The sequence below is a fragment of the Drosophila subpulchrella genome, chromosome X, assembly GCF_014743375.2.
Source record: "Drosophila subpulchrella strain 33 F10 #4 breed RU33 chromosome X, RU_Dsub_v1.1 Primary Assembly, whole genome shotgun sequence".
Classification (NCBI taxonomy): Eukaryota; Metazoa; Arthropoda; class Insecta; order Diptera; family Drosophilidae; genus Drosophila; species Drosophila subpulchrella.
Genome location: NC_050613.1, coordinates 25,216,846 through 25,240,059, shown reverse-complemented (window position 1 = coordinate 25,240,059; position 23,214 = coordinate 25,216,846). Strand labels below are relative to the sequence as shown.

Sequence of the window (23,214 nt, the reverse complement as noted above, 5' to 3'; positions counted from 1 at the left end):
CTGGGGTCCAATGCTTATAGGTAGTGTCTTGAGTTGAGTTGAGTTGAGTTGAGTTGTAGTTCGAGTTGAATTGCTGCAAACTATAGTTTAAGTTTAGGGTCTATAAGTACCGTTAGTTGTAGTTGTAGTTTCGGTTTGGTTTTAGTTTAGTTACCAAGTTTAGTACGTAGGTAAATTTGTGGCTGGCTGAAACAGGTTGTTCTGCGTGAGTTTTTTTTTTAGGTTGGAGTTGTCAAAAGGAGAACTTTCTATAACTTTCTCATCTTATTGTAGCTTGTCAACGTTTTCTTGTTCTTATTTATTTTTTATTTATTTATTTTTTTTTTGTTTGTTTTTGGTTTGGCTGCTGCAGTGCTAAAGTTAACTCTTAGGTTTTCGGTTCCTCGAAGCTTTGATTTACCTCTCAATTGCTTTTGGTTTTACTATAGTTTTGGTCAAGCGGTTTCGATCAATTGTATCTATCATTTTGTTGTTTTCTTGCTTTGTTGCTTAATTGATTCAAAGGGAAGACATAACATTCTAGAAAAAGGTTCCTAACTGATTTCGGTTTCTCCTATCTCGTATCTCGTAAATATATATAAGTGTATATTGTATATATTTTGTTCTGAGTATAATTTAAAGCATTCTTACATAGGTAAGTATATTTTTTTATTTAATTATTTTTTTGTGGTTTTTTTGTTGGTTTTTTTTGTTGGTTTTTTGTTGGTTTTTTCCCACTTTCTTCTTGATGTGTAAATATCAATAACCGTTTTCTACAATAAGACATTACATATTTCTTGGTGCCACTATGTTATATAGTCATACGTATATATATATATGTATATAAATATCCAAGTGAGTGAGTGTGTGAAGCTTCGTCCTTCGCGGGGAGGCAGAAAGTATCCCCGGCTTGGGGGGTGTTCGATAATTATTGGGCGAGTGTTGGAGGGTGCGGTGCCTAGGAGGTTGAGCCCTATGTATAGAAACTTTTGTACCAGGCCTTAGAAAAATCGATTGAACCCTTGGGGATGGGGAAAAGACTTTCAACATTTTCGTGTAAAAAGCACAACGAAATAAATGTTTATTCTACCCACATCCTACTTTCCATCCTACTTTCCTCCTCCTTTCGATCGTATTTATTGTGTTTTCTTCTTGTTGTTGTAGGAATGACACGCCCTTAATTTACATATCCCGTATATATAATATATTTTCATATAATTTGTTTTTGTTATTTTTATAAGACAACATTCAAACACTTAAGATGCTTCATCAAGTTAATAAATATTTTTTTTCTTTTTGCTCGTTTTCTTTTTTGTTTTATCATTTGTTAAAATATCAAAAGTGGATGGAATTATGTGATTCTAGTTATTACACACACTATTTATGTATATATATATATATATTTATATATATATATCGTTCCTTGATAATACAATTCATTTGTCATGGTTTTGGTTTTGCTGCCTGAAAAAATTCGGACCAAATTTCTTAGGGGGACTCTTTGAATTTCTCACGTGCTTGTTAAATATACAAAAATATCTGTAGAGACTTTTTGCCTTAAAATGGTGTGTGTAGATATAATTGTTAAATGAAACCATTTTTGCAAAAAAATTACAAAATCAGGATTTCTCTAGGGGGATTGCTCAATGCTAAAAATTCAATTGAATATAGTTCACTCGCTTCATGGCACAATATTCAATAAAATATTGTCAGCTCGAAAATCGATATTCGATGAAGATTGCTGAAAGAGTGAATCGAAATTCAAATCCAAATCAGAATCCAAATCAATACTCCATAGTTTATCCGTCGATTGAGTTTCGTTAAAGGTACAGTTACCATTTAGAATGCTATATATGTTCTTATAATGCTTTATTGTATAATTGGTTCAAAAGTTCGCTCAGTGTATGCATGTGTGTATTCGTTATTCCTTTGCTGTAGGGATATCGGGGTCACCAAACTCAGTTAACGGGGTCACAAGCAGGTGGCGTTTTAAAAACCATTTCAAAAATATCTTTAACTATTTTGCCAATTAATTGAATAAAAAAACAAGGATATGTCTAACGTTTATTTTTAATGTTGCCTATTCGGGGTCACCAAAAAATGTTTACCTAGCAATTTTTGTATCTAGTTTTGAACTATAGCGAACAAATTGCTCAAACAAGTACATTGTTAATTTAAGTAACGTAACAAAAAGATATGTTAAGGTTTTTTTTTCGTCTGAATTTTGAGTTCAAAATAGCATTTGTTTTTAACTAATGTAAAAAAAAATAGCTGAAACAATTTATTAAACGCAACAGAGGGATATATCTAGGTTTTTTTTGGGGATTTCGGCTCAACAAATGAATATTGTCATTATTTCTTTTACTCTCTTCATTAAATTCTCAAAATTTGTATAATATTTGTAAACGCTAATTTGTATATTTTAAAAATTATTTAATACGTATGTAAAGCATATCAAAGCCAAACACACACACGCGCGCCAAAACTAATCAAGAGAAGGGGTTTCCAAAATCAAATAAATTAGTTATATCATTGATTTAAGACTATCACAGGCGGGAGGGGGTTTCTCTGAAGGGGCAATGGAGTTGTGGGGGGGGGGGGGGGGGGCTATTGGATCGGATCCATATAGATGGACCCGATCTGATCCTGATTCTGATCCCGGGACAGCAACAATTGAAACTTATTCTCGAGGCATTTATGTATAGGGTGCCATCAGGGAATCATATATCATATCATATGTCATCTACCATATCCGAATATACATATATCTCTGCCTGGATTAGGTCTAGAGTGTCTTGTGTTTTGAGTTTTGAGTAGATTCGAGTTGAGTTGAGTTGAGTGTGTGGCATGCAAGAGTTTACTTATCGTTCGTTAAATAGTCTGCCATTTGCGAGTAAAATGGTAAAAGGTGTAAAAAGCCTAAGGAGTACAGTCAGCAAAAATGGTATAAGTTGGTTTCTGTAGTTCACATAGTTATAAGTATGTAAATAGTTTAAATCTGCGCCTTCCCGTTCGCTATATATATATATATTATGTATATTGTATGTGTAAAGTTTACCTAGCACAAATCAGAGTCAAGTGAGAAGGTCGAAGGTCACAAGGGTTAGATGTGGATAGAAGAACAGTTAGCTTGGTTCTAGAGGAACATTTACATATGCTTTTGTTTTTTTTCTTTCATTTTTACTTTAATTTCTTTAATTATTGGTGTTTGCCCTTTAACCCTTGTGCTATTAACTAAATGCTGCCCTACAAAAAAAAAACGAAGATACAAATACTTATGTTTTGATGTAAATTTGTTTAAATCATTTGTGTTTTGGTGTTCTTTTTTTTAAGTTTAGCTTTCTTCGTTATTTGTTTTTTGGTTTTTTGCTTGGTAAAATTCCATTTGTTCGAGTTTAAATATCCACAGTGGCTACTTTTGGCGCCCACTGTCCATATGAAATATATATGTGTATATATATTTGCTTAGTAAATTTTAAGTTAATTCAATTTTTACTTTTGAGGCAGCTTCTTTTAGTTTTGTTTTTCTATTCTCAAAGAAAGTTCAAAAATCCTGTTGAATAGTTTTGGGTAAACATATATCGGTTCGATCTGCTCGAAAAAATGTTTGCTGTGCCTTGAGTTTGCCCTTTCTCTTACATGGTTTTTACTTTTTTTTTTGTATTTTTTTTTATTGTATTGCACTCTGTATTTTTTTTTAGTTTAATTAAAATGCCCAACAATTGTTTGTTTTTCGCTTTGGTTGCTTAAAGGGAGATTGTTTTGGTTTGTTAATGGTTTGTTTTTCGTTTTTTGTTTTTAACTATACAACATCAAAAATAACTCACATAAAATTCATTCAACATCTTATCGTTATTATCGGCTAAAGTACACATGTATATGTCATGTATATATCATGTATATAAGGTGTATATAATTCATAAAACATTCTAATGGTAATATGTTTGTTTGTTTTTTTTTTTTGGTTTTGCTATCGTTTTCTTCGTCTTCGATCTGCTGGAAAACCGTATTTTTCATTATCATACTCGTCCAATTGATTTTTATCATCCGTAGTCCTATATAGGTAGTATATGTATAAATATCGTAATCGTAATCGTAATCGTAATGCAATACAATAAGTTGACTGTATATTTGGTGCCCAAAAATATTGTTGTTGTGTTCCTGCACTCGACCCCAAAAATGTTATTGCAAACTTCGCTACCTTACAAAATATCTGCTTATGGATTACAAATCGTATCTGTATCTGGTTTTTGGTTTTGGTTTTCCATTATTCATTTGGTTTCTCATTTGTTTAAAGCCATTTGACAACACAGGGAATTTGTTCGTTAATGTTTATTGGGTTTGCATTACGTTTGCTTGAAATGTCGATTATTTGATCTCTATAGGGATTGGATAATCTATGCGTATTCTGGAGGATCCCGAGGGCCTTGGCCATGCTGCCCACACACCGTTTACATTTTACATTTTACGTTTTTCACTTTCATTATCCATTTTTCCAATACATCGTTGTCTAATTTATGCGTTTCGTGTGTGTGTGTGTGTGTGTGATTTTAGTGTTTCTTGCAGTGTAGCTCGCTCCGATCTGGATTTTCCTGCCCTCTAAATTGGTATCTACATTTAGTTTCTTCGTTTTCTTTTGTTATAGTATATATATATTACTTAAAAATTTGCCAAGGCGCGCAAAAGTTTTCGGTTTCTATTGGTTTTGTTTTTTGGTCATATCTTAATTCGAATATACATATATATATATATATATATATTGTTATTATCGAGCTATGTATAAATGTGTTGTTATTGTTAGTTGTGTAAATTTTGTTTTCCATAATATCGCTACACATAAAAATGTTGGGTTTTTTGGGGTACATGCCACATGTTGAACGGTTCTCTTACCCCAGAGACAATTTGAGTTCTCAAATTGTTTCACTCGGCATTACTTGCTATAATATTATTGCTCTATGGTTCTACAACTAGTATATTGATACCCAATTGTCTTTGGTATTCCCATGCCATTTCGTATGCTACTAGTTAGTTAATGTATTTGTTAATTTAAATTGTTGCTTTTTGTTTTTTTGTTTTTTGTATTTGCGCTGAGAGAAATTAGGAAGTTGGTTTTCTTGTTCATTAGCTTAGTTTCTGGTTTCCTTGTTGTTCGGTTTTGGTATTAAAATTCTAGAAAAATAAAAGCTTTCTAATTGCTTCTGTTTTCATATGGTATCCTGCCGCTTAGCTCCCCCTAACATTTCCATTTCGATCCGATCCTATCGTAGATAATACGTACATAGCTTCCATCTGGCCCAAACACGAAAAGCTTTTATTCCTATTTCGTTTTCGATTTCATGTTCGTTTTCGTTTTGTATTGCAATTTGTTGATTCTAACTTGATTTTTTCGCTATAAACTAGTAAATATTTATGTATATAATATTTTTTGTTTTTTTTAATTTGTTACTTGGTTTTGTCGGTTGTCAAAAAAGGACTCACTAAATGTTACAGCACATCAATAAACAATTTTTATCTTTTTCGCTTCCTTACTCTAAACCGTTTTTCGTTTATCGTTTTCTATCGTAAATCATGGCACTATAGTTTTAGTTTCTGTGTGGTTTCCTCTATAAGACATATGCGCTTAGATATATATTCAAAAACACTACACACTCATTCGCACGCACAAGACACACACACACACTGACAAAAAAGGTGAGCAACAATCGATCGAAGAAAAAACCAGGGGTGTGGGAACCAAATCGACAAACCTATCCCCATTGTGGTGTATAAATATCGGCATAGTGTGTAAACATTATGCAAAAAATCTCTTATTTTCATTTTGGTTTTCCCTTTTTCGCTTTTCGTTTTTCGTTTTTTGTAGCATAGTGTAAATAATTCCCAGTGATATGTACGCAAATTTAACACAACAACTCGACCAGGGAGTTTTTACATTTTTAGCCTCTCTTATTGGTTTCTACATATTTTTTTTAAAATATTTTCTAAACATTAAGTTCAAGCGGAAAGCGTTAAATGGTCGATGACTTAAATGCAATATCTGAACAGAGATTTTAGGCAAGATACAGATACAAAGCCTGAGTGGTACCAAAATGTGTGATGTGTGTTAAGAACCAAGGAAAAACAAAGGCGATAATGTTCAGTATATTGTTTTTAAATTCTTTTCGGCTCATCTTTTATTTCTGGGGGTTTTCACAAAGTAGGGGGAGTACCTTTTGATCCCTGGTGTTCTATATTATTTGACCTACATATAAATATATATATCGTTCACATAATTCACATAGGCTGAACACAACTCAATATTATCAACAATTGTTTCGTGAGTTAAGATATTACAAGAAATAAATTAAGGTTTAAAGGAAAAAAAAAATTAAATGTAAATTCATAAATCATATATCATAAATCATAAATCATAAAGTTGAGGAACTTGTTTGTTTTCTCCATTACTTATAGCAGGCAAATCAAATTTTGGGTCTAGTTTTCATGGTTTTCTGTTAGATTTAAAATGTCTTTAGATCGATTTAGAAACGTGTTTAATTGATTTGCTTGCTTTGAGTTTCCAGTTTGTTTTTTTTTTTTGATAATGTTTGGTTGTTAGAGTGTCGTGTGTGTATTGTAAACTTGCTTTTGATTACATATTGTTGGTTTTTTTTGTTTTTTTTTCGTTCAGTTTCCATCGCTTAATGTTATTAATGATTTATCCGTATAATATATATATAATTCTTTTTGGTAATTGATTGCTTGTCGTTTAGTGTTCATTTTCTTGTTGTCAACTTGACATGTGATCTCCGCAAATAAATCCCAAAAAATTGTTCTGCTTTTATTAAAAAGTGTTCTTTCTTGGTATTCCTACTGGAAGCCGGGGATAATAACCCCCCGGTTTCAACTAACTTTACTTCGAATTGGTTTTCCATCGATTTCATTTTGTTTGTCTATAATAAGGCGAAAAATATCATCAAAAAATTGACGTACACTAGATTGTATTTCTGTTGTTTTGGTTTCTATCAATTATTGTTTTTACATATATGTAAGTATATGTACGCATGTATAAATAATTTAGTAAATTTGTTTTGGTTTTTTGTTTTTTGTTTTCCTCGCACGTCTCCTATCTTTTTTAACGGGGACTGTCTTATAGGTTGAGTTCCTTTATCTGAATGGGTTCTCTGGACCAGAGAGACCTCCTTAAAAAATGTTTTCTCGCTTTAAATAAAATACATAATATATTTGTTGTCGTTTTGTATATGTCTGCTTGTATATGTATATATAGATATATGTTTTGTTATACATTTATATTAAAATAATTTGATGTATAAAGCGTTTGTTTGGGTTGGTTTTTCTTTTGTTTTTTGTTTGTTTGTTTGTTTTACTTTCGATTTATGTTACTTGTGGCTCTTGTCTCGGAATTTAACTAAATGCAATTATGATGCAAGACGCACGAACTACTAAATATGGGCAAACCATGGGGGGGGGGGGGGGGGGGGGGGGGGGGGGTGGGTGTTTGTGGGCGTAGTGGGCGTTTTGTGGGTGGCTGGTGGCTCAGGAGGCATTGTGTGTAGCAGTGTGTGTGGTGTGTAGTTAACTAAACCATCGACCTTGTCTGATGTGAATACCCCTCTACATATATACCCGACTCTCTCTATATGTATCCTCACTTTCAATATGTATATCGTATATGTATAGTGTTATATGTCCTATATCCGCACGAATCTGTTTGGTTTTTTCTTAAGCGTCGCATCGAGGAACAAATTATGTAACAAATCCAGCTGGAAATACTGTACTATATCGATATCGTTAATTAGTTTCAGTTAATAGCGCTGCTTTACATTTACATTTTTTTGGTTTTCTTTTGAGCAAAAGTCTCAAAAATATCTCTCGCTTTTGTTTTCCAATTCATTTATTTTTTACCACAGAAAGAACAGAACAAAATTAATACACTTGATCGAACTAATCAAATAATAAACGTAAAAATAAGGTGGACAATATGTAATATTTTACTTTGTAATAACTCCTCTTTCATCTCTCCTAATTTTCCCACATCGATTGTATAAAAATCTTTGGCAGCATCTTTATTTAAAGGTTCGTGTCCTTCGTTCGCTTGATTTCTCGCTTTGATCTTGCCAATTTTTTTCGACTATATATAGGTAGGTATACATAGCTATATAATATAATATGCGTGTCGATTAGGAATTAAAGTAACTATATATCAAGTGATTGAGAAACATGTGTAAAGTTAAGTATTTCCTAATTAGTTGTACACAATTTGTTTGGATCTTCTCCACATTCACTTGCACATTCGCTGAGTAGATCAAAGTAAAGTAAAAACCATAAAGTACAGGGGAATACGAATCGAAAATTAATATATATATATATATATATTTGAATACAGTACATGTGATTTCGATATACGTAGATATATATAATATAGATGTAAAGAGTTGAGGTGGAAAGCTTTCACTTTGTCACATTATAAACAGTAGGCAACTAAGAAAATATCTCATTCCTCACACGATTAGTTTCGTTACATTTTTCGTTTTCGTTTTCATTTTAACATTTGTGGTTTTGTTTTTTTATTGCTTGTTGCAGCTTTCGGCCTTGAAAATTAAAGCGCAGTGGGTGGCGGGGGGGCGGAGAAGGGGGTGGCAGGGGGCGGTCTTGGTCAAATTTCGTCAGTCGGTTAAGTTGGTTAAATGTAAATGTAAAATGGCAATTTGTCCAAAAGCGTCCTAAAGTCCATGTTCCGCCCCGTGTTATTTCCAATCACTATTTCCGTTTCCGTTTCGTTTTCCAGTTCGTTCGGGTTAGTAATTGGTAGTTAGTAATTGGTGTTTGTCACTGACTAGTGGTAGTACCGCCCCTCTCCTGGCCACGCCCCCTTTCTGGGCCATTCGCTAATCGTACATAACTGTATACATAATACGAATATATACAGGTTGTAAATATATATATATTTTCGCTAGAAATCCTATAGTTCATACGTAGTTAGTAAAATGTTATCGTCGTTAAGTTGCGTAATCTCAACTAAATTGTAAATTTGATTTAAACTTAAGCACATTATGTTTATTTGGTTTTTTCACTTAAAAATTTGTATGCCATAGGAAATAAATTTGTTTTTGTTTGTGTGTTTGGTGTGGAAAAGTTGTTTTGTTTTTTCTTTTTTTTTTTTGCTACTTAAACGCATCGCATCGCATCGCATAAAAATCATATACAATTTCACTTAATATCATTTTCATATTGAACTTAAATTAAAATTTAAAATTTTCTTTAAAGCAACAATTGACTTTTTCCATTTTGTGGTTTTAACAAAGAGAGAGAAATAAAAATTAAACACAAATTAAGATAATAATAAATGTTAACCTCTTTATGTGTCGGTTTTAGTTTATAAAATAAAAGCGTGTGGAATTACAATTTCATTTGAAGGCTTTCCATAAAAACTATAAACAAATGTAAAATAGTATTTTTTGTTGGTCTATCCCTTTTTTTTTGTATAACAGTTTTCGAGTTTGGTTTTTGTGTTTTGTTTTACAGAAATTCTGTTGCCTAAGACGAAGACAAAGTATTAGGAAATATGAAGTCAAAATAAAAAACCATAAAGTAAAAAATACAAACACGATTAGGAGAAGAAATTAATAACAAATCTTTTGGTATACTTTGCATTTGAGTGTTTCCATTGTCTTTAGCAAAATGTTTCCTCTTAATACTTCCGTAGTTAATGCAGCGACAAAAATAAAAATATCTATGTGAAAATGGAAGAGGAAAGGTTTAAGGAAAGTGAACCGAAATCCAACAGATTTCGCGATAAATTCAATTCATAGTATAACATTCGCTTGGGGCCTAAGTTACAGTAAACGAAATGCAAAAACGTAATTAAATTAAAAATTATATATTTCAACAGCCAAATTGTTTAACAAAAAATTGCATTTTTTACCCTCTCTCTCTCTCTCTTTCTTTCGCTCAGAATCATACATAATCATAATCGATCCTCCCTTTCTAAGACCTTCTCGTCTACGATCAACAACTTTGGGGTACATACTCTATCAATTATAATGTTTATAATTTCAGTGGTATAACAAACAGAAGCGTTTCACATTGGTTGTGGTAGTTATTCATAGGTTTACACTTAAACTAAACTATAATTAGGTATACAGAACTGTGTAGCCTCACACGTAACAACGTAAAAACTAAACAAAAATAATTGTAATTACACATATGACAGTAGTAAATGATGGTTAAGCAAATGTTTTAGGGTATACATAATCGTACATTTGCTTATTTAGTATCAACTTAAGATTTAACATGAACATAAACGCGATTTTCATGGTTTTGTGTTGTGTATATGCTTAAACTAGGATTACAAATTAAAAAATGACAAGATTTAAAACAGTTTTCTTCACTTTTCTCAGCACGAGTACCAAAAATGGGTTTAACATAATTTCTGCTGTTTAAAACATTGAAAAGGAATCGAAAACGAACAGGATATATTATTCACAATACAAAGGATTCGTTTCGTTGTATATGCAGCATATGCAGCATGCTGCATGTTGCATGTTGCATGTTGTGTAAGTGAGTATGTGTAGTGTAAACATAAGTGTGGATGTTGTTGATGTGGATGTATATAATAAATGTGGTTACAGCCTATAAAAATAAGTTGCTTGCTTCGCTTTGCTTTCTCGCCCAACTTCTAAATCATCTAAATAAAACGCCACTTTGTTGTTCTACCTATCGTTTCTCACATGATAAAATTCACACAATTAAAAATGTTATTTTGTATATAGATAAATAATAATGTCTTGGGAGTAAACCAGCCTTATATTGTATTACAACGGGAAAGAAATGTTGCATGTATCCGTACATATATATCATCTTAAATGGTTGTTTGTCGTTATATCGTCAATATAAATCGTGAGTGTTGCTGTTGTTGTTGTTGTGGGTGTGTTGTGTGTGTTGCGTGTATTGCATTTGTTTTTTTTTTGTATATAAGCAAAAGGAATATTTGTTTTTCTTTGTTTTTCGTTTAACAATGTATATAAGAACTTAACAGATAGGTTTGTAGGTTTTTTAACGCTTTTTGTTGTTGTCTCTCTGCTGTTTTTAGTTATCATAGTTGTTGGCCTAATGCGATCCGCATTCGATTTGTTTGGTTTGTTAGCTTACAGAGTAATTTGTATGTTGAGTTTGTTGTCTGTAGTTCTGGTTGGATCGCTGGCGTGAAGAACGCAATTAGTTGGATACATATCGAATGTATGTTCTCTGGGTCGGTCTCTGGGTGTAGTGTGTGTTGCCTCCTCTCGTCCTTCGTCCCTCGCTTTCGCTTTCGCTTTCCCTATGCCTATGCCTAACTCCCTACTGCTCTCTCGTCGTCCTGCTTTGTATATTATATGGCAAAGTCATATAGTCATAGGATTTCACATATATGTTTAAGATATATATAGTTTTGTTTTGTTTTTATATATTCATATAGATTTATATATAAATAGATATCACCTTATATAAGCAGCGTAAGGAAAAACCTAAACAGTTTTTGTTTTCTGAATTTTGTTATCTTAGTGTTTTGGTTTCAGTTTCGAAATCAAAATAAACTACTTAGATTTCATCTTCTTCTATAATTATTGCCTGTACGCGACCTCTGATGACGCCCTCAACAAATGATTTACTTCCTTATTTGCTTATTTGTTAGCAAAAACCTGTGCACAAAAGTTGCACATTTTGCTAGATATACATAGATGTTGTATACTAGGTGTAGATATATATATGCGTGTTTCGTTTTTTTTTGTTTTGTTTTTTAGAAAAAGATTCTGGAAGGGTATGCACAAAAAAGCTAATCGGTCGATATAACAATATATATGTCTATATAGATAATAAGTAACATGTAAAGTAGTGTTTGTGTGAGTGTGGCGTGTGTGTGTGTGTGTGTGTGTGTGTGTGTGTGAGTGTGAGTGTGTATGACAATTTTTAACAAGAACATAAATTCAATGAAAAAAGCATAATCAAAAACAATTTAAAAAGAGTTTTTAAAAAACATTTTCAAAATATCCCACTTTCCTTCGTTTTCTCCTCTTGCTTGTTGTTGTTGTTGTTATTCGTTACACTAAGTAAAATATTTTTGTTTTTCTTTGTTAGATTTGTTGATGTTTGTTTTTAGTAGTAGCGCTAATTGTTTTTAAATTAGAGATCAAAAATAGTATTTGTTGCATTTTGTTTATCATTTTGTTATTGGTTTATACAGTTGCTGTGTGGCTCGTGAAACGGCAACGTTTGTGGTTTAAAAGGATTTTTGGTGTTTCGAGATTTAGCTTTTCCCTCTTCTAGCACATATGCATATATATACTTTGTCCTATATATACGCCTAACTGGATTGTTGCAATTGCTGGTAGTAATAATGTTGTTATTCCAGCTAGCTTGCTATGCCTTTCCGCAACCGCTGCTAATTCTTGCTTAAAGTTGCTATTGCATGACTGATGTTGCTGTCGTCGACGGCTGTTGATTGCTGTTGCTGGTGTTGCTGCCGTTGCAAATGAGGCTTATGTTGCTCATGTTGTTCATGTTGTTCATGTTGCTCATGTTGCTCAAGTTGCTTATGTTGCTCATGTTGCTCACGTTGCTCATGTTGCTCATGTTGCACATTTGACTGATGCCGTTGCTGTTGCTATTGCAGTGTTGAGGTTGAGGTTGAGGTTGAGTCCTTGCCAAGAGGTTGATGTTGCTGTTGCTATTGCTGTTGCTGTTGCTATTGCTATTGCTATTGCTGTTGCTGGTTGCTTGCTGCTGCCGTCGACACCCGTATATCTTGCCCGACGAGTATTTGTAGTTGTATTTGTTCATATCGACTGATGGACGATTGTTGCGCGCTTTGATTTGCAATCAGTGAACATAGAGGGTGTTCAGGACCAGAACATGATGATTGTTCTTGGCCAGCGTCACCACATAGCCCTCGGATGTGATCTTTAGGCCGCAGCAGCGGGAAACCTGCGAATGAATCATTGTTAGCTCATCTCTCATCTCTAAGAGCACTCGGAAATTCAAAATAATGGTGTAAAGTGTAATTTTATTGACCTTTCCTCTGTGGCTTAGTATATACATAGCTATTTCGATGGCCAATCACTCACCTTGACGTGGGGACACTCGAACTCGGACTGGAGGGCGCCCTCACGGGAGTAGCAGGCCACGTGGAAGCGATTGCCATGCGAGTCACCGATGAGCACGTCCCCGGCATTCGAAATATCAATGCCATTGGGAAAGCAGGTGACCTTCTCGTTGCCAATGCGATAGAGGAATGTGCCGTCGTCCTGGAAGACGGCCACACAATGGCCCTTGAAATCGCACACGTAAAAGTCGTTGTCTGGTGGGCAAGAACATTTTCAGGGTTTATTATCATACTATCTTAACTTTCAGGTGGGGGGTAACAACTCACCTCGTATAGCGATGTCGGAGGGCTCGCGCATGTAGTCGCTGCAGTCGAACCAGCGGACCAATTCCCCCTCCTCGGAGATCACGAACACGGTGGGCGAAACGCTATCGACGGCCACGATATGACCCTTGGCAGTGACGGCCAATCCCGCCACGATATCAATGTATCTGCAATGGGCAAGAGATCGGAATTAGATTTAGAATAAGATTTACAAAAAAGTCGGTTATTTCGTTTTTTGTTCTATTCCAGTTGAGATTACATCGATAACTGAAGTTTCAGTTGAAGGCGTCACATTCGTCTTGTGTCTAGCCTACTTTTCCACATTTTCAGAAGTTCATTTTGTGAAAAAATATATATTTAGCTTTCTTATTTGCTTAATATTTATTTTTTACGGACTTTTTAAGAGACAAGTTTATATATACATGCTTTTTTTTTAATTTTAGAAGAATAAATAAAGGATATTCGCTCAAGCTCCATATTATATTATCTATCCTACTTTTCCACATTCTCAGAAGTTCATTTTGTGGACAAATAGATTTTTACCTTTCCTATTCGCTTACTATTCATATTATTATATATCTTACTCATTTTTTATGGAGTAGTAGTAGTATGCTGATTTAAAATCATTATATGTACCTGATGGCGATCTTGCGCATAAAGTGTCCGCACTTGGAGAATATCTGCATGCGGGAGCGCTCGTTTCCACGGTCGCAGACCACAAACTTGCCGTTGTTGTGCATCACGGCCACCTTGCGCGGATACCAGAGCTGGCCCTCCTCCTTGCCCGCCACTCCGAACTGGAACTTGAGGGCGCCCATCTTGTCGAAGACCTCGATGCGATGGTTGTTCGTATCGGCCACGATGATCTCCTCGTCGACGCCCAGGCAAAATCCGTGGGGCGAGTTGAACTGGCCCTTTGCGGTGCCCAGGGAGCCGAATTTGCAGCGGATTTGCATCGGGGTGGCCTTGTTGCGGCCCGTGACCACACTGGTGGTGCCCGGCGCAGCCACGGCATGGAAGTTATTGAGTCCCATGTCCTCCACGCCACCCACGATCGGGTTGAGGGACTGCAGGCTGGGCGATGTGGCCGGCGGCATGCAGAAATCTGACAAAAAATCAATGCCCGTTGAGGATCCGTTCAACAAAAGATCATCATCGTCTGTGTGGTTGGTGTCGCAGAGGTTTCGTGGAGTGGTTTTGTGGGATTTCGGGTGTTGTTTGGTGGGTGTGGTGTAGGTGTGGGTGGTTGGCATTTTGTGCAAGAAGCAGAAAAGAAAAGAACTCAAAATTGTAAGGAAACCGAAAAGAAAATATAGATACATTGGCTGGGCCGCTGATCTTTTATCGATTTTTTTTTAACATTTAAACATTAAAACACAAACATACAAGAATTTTCCTAATCAAAATTACTAAGCTTTTAACAGTTAGTTATAATTTTAAAATATAAGTATATATAATATATGTTAGCTTGATTAAATCTCAAAGAATGATCCTATTTAGTTAGATATAAGAAAAATATTACTTAAAAAAAAATATAGGTAAGGTTATTAAATATCAAAGAATAAAATAAGATTTTTAACGTTGCCATGATCCAGAGAAATAGCTCAAAAGCTTATCGAAATAACGATTATTTTCCAATACATACATTTTTGAAACAGATACGATATCTCTCATGAAAAAATATGCCAAACTAGCTCTTCTCTGCCTCATATTTTATCATCTTATAAATGTAAACAGACAAATCTTAGTCTTTCAATTGCTAGTACTCACCATTGTTGTTGAGTCCCAGCTTGGCCAGCGCCTGCAGGTTGTTGAGCGCCCGCTGGTCGCCCGAGAGGATGTCCGCCAGGGTAATGGGCTGCGTGGGCGTCACCGCCGATGCTGGCATCACGGCCTGCTGTTGCTGCTGATGCGGATGTGGCGCGCCTACAACAGCTCCACCGGCAACGGCCACGGATCCACCAGGCACTTGGGCAACATTCGGGACAGGTCCTGGCGCACCGCCTCCGACGGCCAGGGCATCGTTGAGGCTGTCCGGCATCGTTTCCGTCAAGCTGGCAAGTCGCGAGATATTGTACTCCAGCATGCTGAAACTGGGCGGTGGACCACCGGCGCCCAGGCCGTTGATGGATATATTCGGGCCGGGACCAGCGTTGAGATTGACATGACCAGCCTGCTGGACAATGCCCTGCGGAGCAACCAGCTGGGCCACATGCGGGGGCATGGATTGGGCCGATGGTTGCTGGTGCAGCTGTTGCTGTTGCTGCTGCACTTGGTGTTGCTGGTGCTTCTGTTGCTGTTGTTGCACCTGCTGCAACACCGCTGCCTGTTGCTGCTGCTGTTGTTGTTGCTGTTGTTGCTGCTGCTGCTGCTGCTGTTGTTGTTGCTGCTGCTGCTGTTGAGCCTGCTGCTGCTGCTGCTGCTGCTGGGCAGAGGGCAATTGCTGTTGCGAAGGCGGCTGCGGCGGTGAGTCCATCATGGAGAAGTTGGTCATCACCGAGTTAGTGTCGCCATCGAAGGAACTCTGCAGCGAGGAGGGCAGCGAGATGGGGCTGAATACGGCAGAGCTCAGGCGTCCCTGGACAGAGGAGCTGCCGCGATGGCCCACAATCAAATTGTTTGAGCTGTGCTGTTGCTGCAACTGCAATTGCTGCTGTTGCTGCTGCTGCTGTTGTTGGTGCTGCACCTGTTGCTGCTGCACTTGGTGGTGCTGGTGCTGCTGTTGCTGTTGCATTTGCTGCTGCTGTTGCTGCTGCTGCTGTTGTTGTTGTTGCTGCTGCTGCTGCTGCTGCTGCTGCTGCTGCTGCTGTGCCATCGCTTGCTTCTTGGGACTAGAGTCACTCTGATCCGTTTGAAATTTACCAAACATCTCCCTAGCGAATTGCTCAAACTTTTCCGGCTTGGAGTCAAACTGCAGCTGATAGTTGACATTGCATTTGGGTGTCTGCTCCATGAGATTCACGCACTGGGCATTAATCACGGGCTTCAGCAGCAGGAACTCTATGGCATTGGCCTTGTCGAGGGCCCGCTGGCCGAATTGCGCCGCCTGCTGCAGCTTGCCCATGTTGTTCTCCATGCTCTGCATCAGGTCCATGATCTTGAGCTCGCGATCCGAGTGCAGGCGACCTAGCTCGTTGAGCATTTGCTCCTTGATCGACTCGAGGATACGCTTGTAGCATTTGTAGGCATCCTCGATTTGCTGGCGCACCGTATCGTGCTGCGCCTGGAGCTCCGTGAGGGCACTGCCCAGATTGCCGCCCGCATCGTTGCAGTAGTCGGCCTTCTTGAGCGCCTCGCTCAGGGTCTGCTCGAAATCGGCGCGAACCGCCTGCTCGGCCACCGAGGCCGTCTCGTAGTGATGGTCGCTGCCCTTGTGTTCGCTCAGCAGGCAATCATTGCACGTGGGCACCTGGCAGGTGAAGCAGTAGTACTTGAGATTCTCGCTTATATGCTGGCGGCAGCACACCGGCTTGTGGATGATCAGCTTGTCGTGGATGTTCTTCGTCAGATCCTCGATTCGCAACACTTGGTGATTCTCGAAGCAGCGCATATACTTGTGGGCATTGTCGCAGCCATTGCACAGGAAGTTAGCGCAGTCGTTGCACCGCGAAATGGCCTCCTCTTTGCTCTTGCACGAGGTGCACACAATGTGCTCCGACTCCAGGTTGGAGAGGTCCAGTATATTGGTCACGATATAGTCGCAGGTCAAACCCTTGACCCCCTTGGGTCCCAGGGGCGTCTCCTGCTTGCAAATGGGGCACTCGAGCAGCAGCGCGGGCAGGCGGTGCTGGTTCTCGCTGCCGTCGAACGAGGACGAGGAGCAGCTGTTCGGCGAGCTGGCCGCCATCGAGTCCTTCGACACCACAGCCTGCAGGCAGTCCTCACAGAAGACGTGCAGACAGGACAGGATGCGCGGCATCACGAGGCGTGAGCTGTTGGCAAATGAGAACAAAAGGCGAGGGTTAGGATTTTAAATCATTTAAAGAAATTTACAAGGACTAAATAGACCATCAAAGGGGATGGAAACTAGACCGCGTAAATTAAGGCCGCGCCACTTTATTTCATTTTTGAGTCGCGGCTTTATTTCACTTTTCAAAATGAATTAGGACCGAGCGGTCTAATCCAATTATATCGACTCACCTGCACAGCTTGCATAGCTTGTCCCCATCCTTGATCATAAGGCCGTTGCACGAGTCCTCCAGCGAGTCCAGCTCGGTGACGCCGTGGCTGCTCAGCTCCTGGCTGCTACCGGCACTATCCACATCCACCACCAGGCCCAGGCCCGATGAGTTCGAGTCGTCCAGCAGGCAGCCGGTGGGTCCGGCGATGGCCGTGGAGCCCGTCGATGAGATGGAGGCCGCCGATCCGATGCTCGAGGAGCTGGTCACATCGAGACTGCCGACCGTGCTGCTGCCCTTGCCGGTGTCCGTGTCCGTGCCCGATCCCGAGCAGGATCCCGAGCTGGAGCTGGAGCTGCTCGAGCTGGAGCTGCTGCTGCTCGTATTGCTCACATCGATGTCCTCCAGCACCGATGAGTTCGAGGCATCGTCGCTGAGAACGGTCTTTAGGCTGGGAGGCCCCGGCGAACACGGATCGACCGTGTCCACCGCCAGGACTGGCTCCTCCAAGGTATTCATGATCCTGAGCTAAAAGATTTAATAAGGAATGAGTATGATAAAATATTTTTTTACATAGTTAAGTAAATAACTATAGGCTTTAATGATAAAGCTGATATGTATAAAAAAAAGAAACGTTTTATAGACAAGTTACACATTTGTTTAAATATAAAAACAATTAATGAAATGGGGTAAGTTGTTAAAGAATAGGTTTCCCCTTGATCGTAAAAATATATAAAAATAAGTAGGAGTGTACATATTATTATTTCATAATTAGGCAATTAACTATAGGTCTTAATATTTAGGCAATTATGTTCAAAAAATAAACGTATTGTGGATAAACTAAACCATTTTGTTAATATAAAATACAAGATAAACGAAATGGGGCAAGTATGATTAGTTTTAGACTATAAATTAGTTGTTAAAAAACAAGTATCATAGTGTTAAAGAGAGAGATACCTAAATTATCCGTAAACTAACCTTTTTCTGGCGCTTCCTGGGTTTATTAAGTGCTCGACTTGCGATTCAAATGATTCCTATTATTGCCTGGGCTGTATTTCCGGTTTCCTATATATCCTGTTTCCAGTATCCAGCTTCCTTTGTCCTTTGTCCTGCTTCCAGTGTCCAGCTTTCTTTGTCTTGCTTCCAATATCCAGCTTTCCTTATCCTGCTGCCAATATCCAGCTTCCCTTATCCTGCTTCCTATTGCCTGATCCTGATCCTCCCCTGTTGGCTCCTAGCTCCTAACTCCTGGCTCCTTCCTGTTCACTGCTGATCCTACTGCTGGTGCTCCCTAATGTCCTGCCGCTCTCCCAAGAGAGCCATTCCAATGGGGGTTTCTCCTCTCGCCGCGGAAAAAGTCCAACAACAGTTCGTTTCTCCGGCGGGAGGGGGGTTGGGAAAAAAGAGATCCTGAGACGACGAACACACGCAAACCACTTTTCCTCCTCCTTTTCTCTCTCTCTCTCTCACTTAAAATGTATTGCAAATTTGTAAAAAATTTTGCGAGCCTCCAGTGACTTTGGGTTGTATTTCCTTGTTTGTTTGGTGTTTTCGCTTCTTGATTCGCTGCTTGTCTTTTTATAATTTTTTTTTATTATTTTAGTTGTTGTTATTTCTATATATATGTATACATTTTTGCCTTAGAGGTTTGCCGAATCGGTTTAAAGCATTTGGAAACTGCGTGTTGCGGTGATCCTGGTTGTTCTTGTTGTTCTTGTTGTACGAGGACGAAATGAAATCAAGGACGAACGAGGCGACGACAACAAACACTGACGAAGAAGACGGCGACTTAAATTGGACGACAGCGCCGCTCCTTTGGAATTTGCAAGAGATTAGAAGAAAACGTTGATCCTTGGTTAATATAAAATTACACAATTTTGCAAAAAGAACTAAGAAAACGGAAAAACACAGCGAAAAAAAACTAACAAAACGAAATGAACAGAAAAAAAAAACCAAAATAAAACTACAATTATTCTGTAAAACAGAACAATAACAAAAGGTTCGAACGTAACTGACAAACTGAGAAAAGAAAGTGAAGAATATATCGACTTGGCATTAAATCAAATGAGAAAATGTTTTTCTGCCCGGATTTCGCCACGCCCCAACATCCTTTATCCTCGCAACCCCCTTTTGACAACGCCTCTGGCTTATGCAACACCAAACACACACACTGGCACGCTTTGCTGCATACTTTCCGGATGAGGAAAACGGCATTTCCACCGCGTTTGCAATTTTCCGAGAAAATTCTTCCAGCGATGGTGAATATTTACCCATTTCCGATTTGCTACAAAAGTAATATAACCTTTGAAGAACTAATTAAAATCTTACTAGCCTTTGCAGGGATTACAATAGGCTGTTTATGCTTCGTTTTTCGAGATAATAGAAGAAGTAACTTTAAAAATTGCATTTAAATATTTGAAAAATTCTCCAATGTATATTATATAGTTCATTATATTACATTTTAGTATTAACAATTATTTTTGTGTTTGTGAATTATCACTTAATTATAAACTTTCCTACAGAAAAAAGAATTTACAAGGACTTCCTAAATGTAGTTATAAATAGTAGATTTTTGAAACAAAATGTTATATTCTAAAATTCATTATTCATGTTGGGATTTTGAAACCCAAAAATAAAAACCCCCAAAAACAGAGCCACAAATTTTGGATCAAGTAGGCCGGATCACAGTCTTCAAGTTGCATACACGAAAGGAGCAAAGAAAACTGGGCAATCAGTCTAATAAATGTTTTGTTATGCTCTACGAAATTTAATAACTTCTGTGGTAAGCGAATATAAGTAGCAGTATTGTCAACTGCAAAACCACCAATTATGCATATCGGTTATCAGTTATGGATCAGTATAGCCGGCAAAATCAGTCACTTCTTTCATCCTTAAATAGCGGGTATGTTTGGTTCTGTACGTTATCTGTAGGTATCTTTATTTTGTACAGGGATAAGTACTGATCTTTGGTATTGATCTTTTCGAAATATATTATATTAATCAATAACAGAATTTCAAAGGCACTTCAAAAATGCTGACTTTGAATTAATCAAATTTGATTAATTAATTAAATTATCGAAATGTTTTAGTAAATTCAATTAAAAACCTATGTATATTCTCCGAAAGTAAAGTATCTCAAAATACATCTAAAACTCCTAAACATATCAAGTATTTTTGCCAATAAGAATAATCCAATAGGATTCCATATAGTCAAATCTGATATAATTGGTTTTGTTAGTTACATAGAAACATCATATGTATCTCAGAAAGTAAAAGTATCTCAAAGTATAAGGCAATTCCAATTGGATTCTAGACCGGCATACAAAAGCTAATTGGAGTATTTTTTGTTTTTAGTTTCTGAGAATTTCAAGTGCGTCCAGAATTTCGTGGAATTTTAATGTTGGGCTCTATGTTGTTTGGCCGAACATTGAATGCATGTATGTATGTATGTATGTGTATGGTATTTGTTTATCTGATCGCCCGTTTTCCAATTAATATTTATAGTAACCCGTTAAAAGGGGTTAGAGGGGAGGGGAATCCAATTCCCCTTTGCGTCAAGTTTACGTTACGTTTTTCGCCGTTATGTGTAGCTATGCGCCTCGCACACACACACACACACACACGCTTGCCGAGCTCTTCTTTGCTCCTTCCTCTTCCTTTTCGCTTTCCCATTCACGCAGGCGCGTCCTCAGTGCTGAGCTTTCTGGCTATATTTCCGCTAGTTGCGGCAAATAAAAAAAAAGCTGCCCTCACAAGGACAGCCGACAAAAGGGTAAAAAGTCCTTGAACAACTATGCAATTCAATTGGGGGCAAGGCAATTGCCCAAATATAAATGGGTTTAAGTGTAAATGCCAGCTTTGTCGGCGGAAGTATGCGGCAGATTTAAATCTAGTTTAGTTTCGTGCCCCCTTTCACACCCATACATACACACCCACATGGCAAATCAGCTGCACACACAAACACACACGCGTACAGCGAACACACGTGGTAAACGAAATCGGTATTTAGAACGGCAGGGCTTTTTGTCATTTTTGGTACCGCTTTTTTGGATTATTATTATTATTTTGTGGGGCCCCCCCCTATCGACTTGGTCGAATCTGCAACGCAGCTGATATTTTCCTGTCCATTTTCACGTACTTTTTGATTTATTTCACTTTAAAATGTGTGCCGCTCTCTCGCTGGCTCGCGAACAGTTATTTTCGAGTCGAGTGCAGCGCTGGCTGGGCTGCGAGGCAGAGAAGGACAGAGAGAGCGAGGGTGGCAGAGAGAGAGACAGAGAGAGAGAGCGAAAATTATGAAGAAAAGTTCTCATTTTTGTTTGTATGGGTGTGCGCAAGCTCGCTCTAACGCGGCAAAAAAAAAATATAAAAGAAAATAAGAATACGAAAACGGCACCCCACACATACACGCGCAAGCAGGGCTAAAAGAAAAAAAAAAACATGTGAAATACGTTTTGATTCCCTCTTTTTCAAATTCAGGAATAAACATAGTTTTTGGTCAGTCGGCTTTGATTTGGAGTTGGGTGGTGGGTTGGGGGGTGTGAGTTAGACGGGAAGGGGGCTGTGGGCGCCACTGGCGTTGTCCTTGAACGCAAAATTTCCACTTGACTACCGCCCAGGTGGTCGCGGTCAAGAGACACCCACACTTGCACACCGCGACGCACTCACACACACACACGCACACACACACTGCTAGGCAGACAGGAGGCGAAAAAGGTCCTTGAGATTGAGATGCCTGAACACTCGCTGTCTGTCCGGCTTGGCCAGCATTAAGCAGAAACCATTTACCGAAAAACCAATGTGTTTGGCGCTTCTACTCGATTCGCCAATTGCCGCACTGGCGGTACCTTAAATTTCAAGTGTAGTTTTCGTTTTCACACGTTTTTTCCTCCTCTCCTTTTTGCTCATTACGTTACGATTTTATATTTGCTCGACACACACAGATACGCACACACACACACACTGACATCCCCACACGCAGTTGTTACAGTTACAGTTAATCGTACTTGCTGCCGCTATTCACTCAATCAGCAAACTCAACACTTTCGGGGCATACGAAACAACCAGCAGACCGCCAATTGGAGTCGAATTGGCTTTGGATTAAATTAATAATTACTTTTGCTCCCGTCGAACTTTTGTATGCAGTTGTTGGTGATGGCGATTCCCCGATCGTTTTCGTTGATGCTGCCGTTCGAATCGATTTGTTGCTATCGAGGTTTGCCCATCGCTAAAAATGCACCTATCGAGTCCAGCTGTTTCAGTTATCATAGCAGAGACACCCACCACCACCACCACCATTAGCATAAATATACCGAAAGTACAAATATACCAAAATATGTTGTCGTGGTATTTTGCAAACAATATTTTACCTGGTAGCTCTGGAAACATTCAAGTTCATATTAATTAAAATGAGCACTTCAATATGATACAACACTTCCTACCAACGGCTTTAAGACTTATGCTAGTAATATCATACCTTGTACCTACGTTGAGCTACGGAAAGAGATTTTTGGACACTGTTACAGTGCCTCTCGACACGTTCAAGCTTAAAACGTATTTAGTATTAAGCCAGGGGAACTCAACATTATTTGCCAAAAGTATACCCGGCTTTAACTTTAAAAAAACCCCGAACCTAGCTAGATTTTGTACGATCCTAACTCCCATGAAAAGATGAGATCGTCACAAAATGTATGCCCCCATTTTATGTATGCCCCTTTT

At 38.2% G+C, this 23,214-nt stretch overlaps 1 protein-coding gene across 4 annotated transcripts; it reads right to left on the bottom strand.

The window, feature by feature from the left end:
• Positions 1-3,137: 3,137 nt before the first annotated feature.
• LOC119558114 (B-box type zinc finger protein ncl-1) lies at positions 3,138-22,723 on the bottom strand. 4 transcript variants are annotated; one of them, XM_037871340.1, is made up of 8 exons: positions 22,613-22,723; positions 18,475-19,309; positions 17,519-18,024; positions 15,149-17,310; positions 14,015-14,537; positions 13,382-13,545; positions 13,077-13,309; positions 3,138-12,936 (listed from the first exon to the last, which is right to left on the bottom strand). In XM_037871340.1, exons 3-8 carry the CDS (start codon positions 18,013-18,015, stop codon positions 12,832-12,834), a joined length of 3,684 nt encoding a protein of 1,227 aa, XP_037727268.1. In that variant the 5' UTR covers positions 18,016-18,024; positions 18,475-19,309; positions 22,613-22,723; the 3' UTR covers positions 3,138-12,831. The 4 variants fall into 4 exon arrangements, with proteins under 4 accessions (XP_037727268.1, XP_037727271.1, XP_037727269.1 ...); XM_037871343.1 differs by having other exon boundaries at positions 14,015-14,483; XM_037871341.1 differs by having other exon boundaries at positions 22,503-22,640.
• Positions 22,724-23,214: the final 491 nt, after the last annotated feature.

What these genes read in the sequence shown, in the direction of transcription:
- LOC119558114 (XM_037871340.1), bottom strand. Translation starts at nt 18,015, where the DNA reads ATGAATACCTTGGAGGAGCCAGTCCTGGCGGTGGACACGGTCGATCCG. An exon ending in ATGCGCAAGATCGCCATCAG is followed by an intron (nt 13,546 to 14,014) that starts GTACATATAATG and finishes TGCCCATTGCAG; the next exon opens with ATACATTGATATCGTGGCGG. An exon ending in CTCCGACATCGCTATACGAG is followed by an intron (nt 13,310 to 13,381) that starts GTGAGTTGTTAC and finishes CTTGCCCACCAG; the next exon opens with ACAACGACTTTTACGTGTGC.